The 6,947-nt window shown below is 42.1% G+C and overlaps 1 protein-coding gene across 1 annotated transcript; it reads right to left on the reverse strand.

The window, feature by feature from the left end:
- Nucleotides 1-1,402: 1,402 nt before the first annotated feature.
- LOC120633724 lies at nt 1,403-6,739 on the reverse strand. The gene is made up of 3 exons (XM_039904089.1): nt 6,100-6,739; nt 5,218-5,610; nt 1,403-4,947 (listed from the first exon to the last, which is right to left on the reverse strand). The coding sequence occupies exons 1-3, from the start codon at nt 6,737-6,739 to the stop codon at nt 1,403-1,405; spliced, it is 4,578 nt and encodes a 1,525-aa protein (XP_039760023.1).
- Nucleotides 6,740-6,947: the final 208 nt, after the last annotated feature.

Below are 6,947 nucleotides of genomic sequence, written 5' to 3' on the forward strand. Positions count from 1 at the left end.
AAGTAAGGGGTACCCAAAACATTAGTTTACCCAGACAGTTATTAAGCCTCTAGAGTGGGTATTGCTATTGAATGGTCATACATTTTTTTTAATAAATTACCATATCATGTTCAGAGACTCAATTTCTCACAATTTATCTTTCGAAAAGAGCCATTTGGTTTCACTTGACCAAATGGTGCTTTTCGAAAGAAATTGGTCAAGTGATATATTCGAAGTTATATAGTATCAGTTTATAATATTCGTAGAGTTCCGCAGATTTTTAAAGGATTCTTCTAATAGATTTTGACCAAATTACATTGAGACCACGTCTAAGGTATAACATACCTGCAAAACAAAAAATAATCGTCAAAATCGTCAAAAAAAACGTACATTTGAATTGAGAACCCCCTCCGTTTTTTAAGTCGGTTGAAAATAAAAGAGACTCACTCAATATACATTTTATTAACTATAACTGTAAATAAATGTTAGATTTAGTACAAAGGCCGCCGCCATTTTAATGCGTGCCTTAAATTCATAACAATGCCAAATATTACAATGCTTGAAATGCTTCCGTGTAACCACATAATAACCAAATAGTTTTTGAGCGTGCATGAAACTATTAAAGGGTGGTGTATGCGCCAAGTTATATTAAGTTATTTAAGATTTTTATTTCGAATGAGTGGACTGTATTTTTTGCGGTAAATTGGTGTACAAAAGAAAGATACAAGGAATCAGAGCACAAGGAAGACAGCACTTACTTGACCTTATTTTTCATGGGTAGGAGCACGCCGTCCGTTGATCCAAATATTCCTCACGAAGTCCTCTCTTCTCGAACACCACCACTTATGTTATATTTCGGCACACACATAAATATAGGAATTATGCTTAAAAGGATCTCATTGAAACTTTTAAGGTATATTATGATATTTTATGGCTTATTTTCAGGCAGCCAGTAAACTCGTATTGCCCGTTACTTTTCGCAATCGGAAAGCAAGTCGTCCGCAAACGTCTTAATCGTTTGCTTCCGTTAATTTAAGTGACAGCTCTGCGTTCTAGTGTTTTTGAGGCGTATGAGGGCGCCAGTCTCTTCACGGAGAATCGTTCAGTGCTGTTTTAGGTTGGATATGGGAGAATAGGAACACCAATGAAATTTTAAATTATTATTTAAGACTTAATTATAACTTGGCGCAACCATCCACCCGCCCTTAAAGGGTCACCTTTAAGAAAAGCTCTCATAAGGTATGAGGTAGAATTGCCTCTTTTAAGAACGCGTATTGCGCATGGGCGTATTTCATATAAGTATGTGTATATTTACGAAAGTATATTAAAAAATATTAATTATTTGTAGAATTATTATAAAAGAGAATAAAGTCTTAACGTATGAGCTACTTAGTACTAAATTATGAAACTATAATTGTTACGCTTATTGCGTCGGAAGAGGGCATAAGCGAACTACCGGACGGACGTAAGTTCTCCCGGAAATTTTAACGGTCGCTACGCGTATGACGCCGTCTTTCGAGGGATGCACTTTCTCTACTACTGCTAGAGGCCAAGCCAGAGGCGGTACGTTGTCATTTATAACTACGACGACAGTTCCCGGCGTAATAGGTACGGAAGGCGTATTCCATTTCAAACGAACTTGCAATCCGTGCAAATATTCCATCCTCCAACGATTCCAAAACGATTGGACCATTTTATCTATTAACGAGTACCTGTCAACCAAGTTAATTTTGTCTGGATTGACATCAGGCGCAGGCAAGGAGAATAGAGGCGCAGTATGTAGGAAGTGACTTGGAGTAAGAGCCGAAGGTTCGGCAGGGTCAGAGCTTAGTATTGTTAGCGGACGCGAATTGAGAAGACATTCGACCTGAATGAGCACAGTGCAAAGTTCCTCATAAGAAAGGAGCTGTTGCCCTATGACCTTGAACAGGATCGTCTTAGTCACCTTGATCATACTTTCCCATGAACCTCCAAAGTGTGGGGAATTGGGACAGATGAATTTCCAAGTTATGCGATTTTCAGCGCATTCCTGCTCTAGCTTCGGGTAATATTCTTCTCTTAGAAATTTATAGAGGTCCCGAAGGTAAGAAGCAGCACCCTGGAAGTTTTTAGCATTGTCGCTATGCAGCACCTGAACAGGACCACGACGTGATAGGAATCTTTTAAACCCGGCGAGGAAACTGGGGGTGCTGAGTGAGGTAGCAACCTCAATGTGCGTAGATCTCGTAGTGAGACACGTGAACAGCACAATATAAGCATTCTCGCTGTGTACGCCACGGCGGCGTACAGGAACGTATGGTATAGGACCTGCATAATCGCAGCCGGTGAAACTAAAGGCTTTCAACGCTGGACGTGTACGTATATCAGGAAGATCCGCCATCAGCGGAATGGTTGGACGCGGTTTAAATCTAAAGCAAGTATTGCACATATGTACTCTTTGCCTGACAATACGGCGTGCCGACAGAATCCAGTACCTCTGACGAAGCAGGGCCATTAGGAGTTCGGGTCCAGCATGTAAATGTTTAATGTGGTAATAATCAATGATTATATTTACCACGTGGCCATTGCGAGGCAATATAACCGGATGTATTTTTTCAAAGCTAAGTCCAGAGTTGGCGAGACGACCGCCAACGCGGATAAGTCCATCATCAATAAATGGTCTTAGGCGATTAAATGCCGGTGAACATGTTTTATTATTTTTAATAAGAGAATATTCTTCAGCAAAATGCTGATTTTGCAGAGCGCGAAGCATTCTATTCTCTGCGAAATTTAAGTCGTCAGCGGTAACTGCACTAGTGCCGCGACGAGGCAGTAATTTAGCAAATCTACAAATGTATACAATTATACGTAGAAGTTTGCTCCACGAAGAAAAACGGAGAGCAAGCTCGTGTAAGTCGTTCGGGAGTATAGGTTTACACACAGTGTGTATAAGAACCTTCTTCTCGGGTACGTCTTCAATAGACTCTCCCTCTAGAGTTTTGAGTGGCCACTGAGACGGATGCATTGATGCCCATGGTGGACCATGCAGCCACAGAGGGTGTGAGAGAAGCTTCTCAGGAGTTACACCTCTCGATAGAATATCAGCAGAGTTCTCAGTGCCAGGGCAATGATAAAAGTTGTCTGGTGAGATATTCTCAGTTATCTGTACAACGCGATTCGCGACAAAAGTCTGCCATCTATGCGGTGAACTTTTTATCCAATATAGGGCGACTTTGGAATCGAGAAATGCATATGTAGCCTTGATTGGGATACGCTCAGAGTAAGTGTCATGTACTGTACGAAGCAATTTCGACAGTAGGACGCCACCTAATAGTTCGAGACGAGCAATTGAATGAGGTTTCGTCGGCGAAACTTTACTTTTCGCACAAGCAAGACGCACAGTGTTACCAGTAGGGGAGCTAACGTGTAAATAAACGACAGCACCATAGGCTGCGAGACTAGCATCTGATAGTCCCAGGAGAGTGACCTCACAGTCTGTTGTCACGCCCACATGACGCGGTATGTGTAGCTTATTTAGAGCTGGCAACTCATCGCAAAACTGTCTCCACATCTTAATGATGTGTGGTGGAGCTACAGTGTCCCAATCAAGATTTAATTGCCAAAGCATTTTAATTAATATTTTGGCATACACGACTGTGGGAGCAACGAAGCCCATTATGTCCCACAGACGGGCAACAGTCGACAAGATGGAGCGCTTAGTGCATGTCACATCGTCGGGCATAGAAATTTTAAAATAGAAAGCGTCATTTCCAGTAGACCAATGCAGACCAAGTATTTTATGGTGCATGGTTTTGTCAAACTCCACTTCAGTCGGAAGTTTGTGGGACGCAGGAAGGTTATCTAAGACCTCGCGAGAATTGCTGTTCCACTTAACTAATTCCCACTGTGCACCCTTAAAAAGATCGATCATCTGCAGCGACACAGTGACTGCCTCTAGTTCGCTTGGAAGCGAGAAAGCTACGTCATCCATATAAAGCGCGGGTAGCACAATGCTATTCGCTCGTGGATATTTTGCGCCGTCGTCATTCACCAGCTGTCTTACCGTGCGCAGTGCATGGAAGGGACTGGAAGTGAGACCGAAACAGACTCGATTGAACTGGTATAGCACAAGAGGGTCTTGTGGATTAAAGCGGTATAAGAAGCATTGATAGCGACGATCAGCTTCGCGCATAACGATTTGTAGAAACTGTTCTCGGCAGTCGGCTGTCATTGCCACTGCATGCAGACGAAAATTCAAAATTATTTTAAAAAGATCTCCCTGTAAATTTTGACCGGAATGTAGCAGATGGTTCAGTGCCTTTCCAGAACTAGAACGACAAGAAGCATCGACGACTAATCTCAGTCTCGTCGAGAGTTTGTCTTCACGTAAAATCCCCGTGTGTGGCATCACGTAAATCGGAACGGGATCTTTAGAATCATATGAAGGCGCGGGAGAAATATAATCTTTCGCGAGATAACCTTTTATGACGTCATCATATGCCGACCTCAATTTATTCGAAGCTTCAAGCTTTCTTTCGAGGCAGATGAAACGTTTCTTAGCTATGTCCAAAGAATTCCCTAGGGAATATAGATCCTCTTTAAATGGCAGGCCGACAACGTATCTGCCCGTATCGGGATCTCGGACAGTAGTCGAAGTGTAGAAGTCTTCGCATTCATTATCATCAGGATTCTGAATGGAAGCGGAAGGAAGTTCTTCAAGTTCCCAGAAACGCTTGACTAAAGAGTCAATAGCAGGAGGCTCTTGAACGAAACAACATGTCAAGGCCGTATGAGTATTTATAGTAGGTATCGTAGGCGCATTGCCCATGAACACCAGACCTAACACCGTGCGCAATGCAACGGGCACCGACGGGTCGCGACGTGACGTATGGACGTCGTCGGGGAGAAGCAAATGTGGAAATAGGGAAGCTCCTATTAAAGCATCAATTTTATCAGGTACGCCGTAACTCGCATCGGCAAGCGGAATACCTTTAAGGTGTGATAGGACTGCCGTATCTATCACAGCCGTAGGTAATTTGTCTGTCACTTTATCAACAACAAGTGGCGAGATATTAAAACTAACGTTATCATCAAAACGCGAATAAAACGTCAAGTCAACCGAGCTGGATTGTACAACCTTCTCAATTCCACCGAACCCCTTCACGATAGTACGTTCTGTGAATTTAGTTTGCAAACCCAAGCGATCACAACATTCTTTTGAGAGGAAATCGGCCTGCGAAGCAGAATCCAACAATATACGTATAACTTGCCGTTCACCATTACAGTCGTAAACAGCAACTTGTGCGGTAGCCAATAAGACAGTAGTTCGCTTGTCTTCCACACGATTCATCAAATTGCTATTATACACCTGCGTAGCGCTTGTAGACGGGCTTACGCGCGTAGCGCACAGTGCTACGTCGGCGCGATCATCCGCTACGGGCGATGACGCGGTAACGGTAGGTGCGTTCGGTGGCGGCATGACGGTATTCAACTGAGGCGCGCGGGAATGTTCCTCGCGTTGGTCAAAGTGCAGCCTTTTGTTATGTTTCTGACCACACGAACAGTGCGGGGAGACTTCACATTGCCCGACTTTATGTTTTATAGACAGGCAGTTCACACAGGCATTCTTCTCCTTGACGCACTTAAAACGTTCTTGAGGAGTTAATAATTTATTAAAGTCAACACATTTATATAAATGCGCATGTGTTATATTTCTACATAGACACTTGGACGTAGGCTTATCAACAGTGCTTATATAGGCCTGATACTTCGGCGCATTGCCAGAAGTCCCGTTATTCAAATGTTTTATATTTTTATTATGACGCGTATTAGAAGGGTTTGTGACATTCGTATTCGTACGCTCAAACACCTTCGCGCGTGTTGTGATAAATTCCACAAAGTCGTCGAAAGTAGGTATATTCTTACCGCATTTAATTTCAAACGCGCGTACACTCTCAGTATCGACCCTTTGTGTAGCTATATGTAGTATGATAAGATCAGCTAGGTTATCTAACTTTAGGTTTTTTAAAGCGCTTACTGCGCCAGCGAACCGGTCTATGAAATCTTCAAAGTTAGTCGCAGAGGGAGTCTGAAAACCCTTATAGCGAAATAATTCATGTAGGTACGCGGAAGTCAACATACGTTTATCATCGAACCTATTGACGAGTGTTTGTAAAATGAGCTGATAATTCTCAGCACACGGAGAAATTCCAGCGATTGCGCTTTTTGCCTTCCCTGTCAGCTTCGGTAACAGATAAAATAGCTTTTCTGCATCTGTGAGTGATGGATTATTATCTACTACTGACTTAAAGGTCGTATAAAACATCTGAAAAGATTTAATGTCACCATCGAATTCTAATATCGATATGGGAGCTAGCTTCGGCTTGGCTTTTAGCAGCGCGGAGGTCGCATTATGTATTTCTGGTGTCGTATTTAAAGTTGAGCATTTTGTATGAGTTCGTTTGACCCTATTATACAAAGTCTCAAAAGCATACAGACTTTTGTAATCAGGTTTTGCATCTGAATTTAAGTTTAATAAACGTGTATTATAATCGTCTACAATAGACTCGTACTTTAAACGCAATGAATCAATTTGTGAAGATTCGTCTAGAAAATGTTCTCTTTTTTCAACGTTCGTATGAACATCGGGTTCACGAGATAAGTCAAAGACATTTTGCATGATACCGAATATAGCTTCACGTTTAGCAATTAAGATAGACAGTTTAGTATCCTGAATCTCCTTATCACTTTCGCTAGTTTTAGAATCTACTTTAGGAGGCATTTTACTAAAGTGTAAGTGAGACAATTATCTAACAATCACGAAATACCTATATTTTTATGTGAGTATGATAGGTTAATAGCCAATCATATACTGGTAAATTAAGTAGGTCGCGCGGAGTGCGGATAATATGCGCAAGCGCGCTTCGTTCGATATTACGCGTGGTCGGGTTATATCGAATGTTCGATCGACCAGAGGTTCGTATAGACAA

This window comes from Pararge aegeria, chromosome 1, assembly GCF_905163445.1.
Source record: "Pararge aegeria chromosome 1, ilParAegt1.1, whole genome shotgun sequence".
In the NCBI taxonomy this organism is placed as follows: domain Eukaryota; kingdom Metazoa; phylum Arthropoda; class Insecta; order Lepidoptera; family Nymphalidae; genus Pararge; species Pararge aegeria.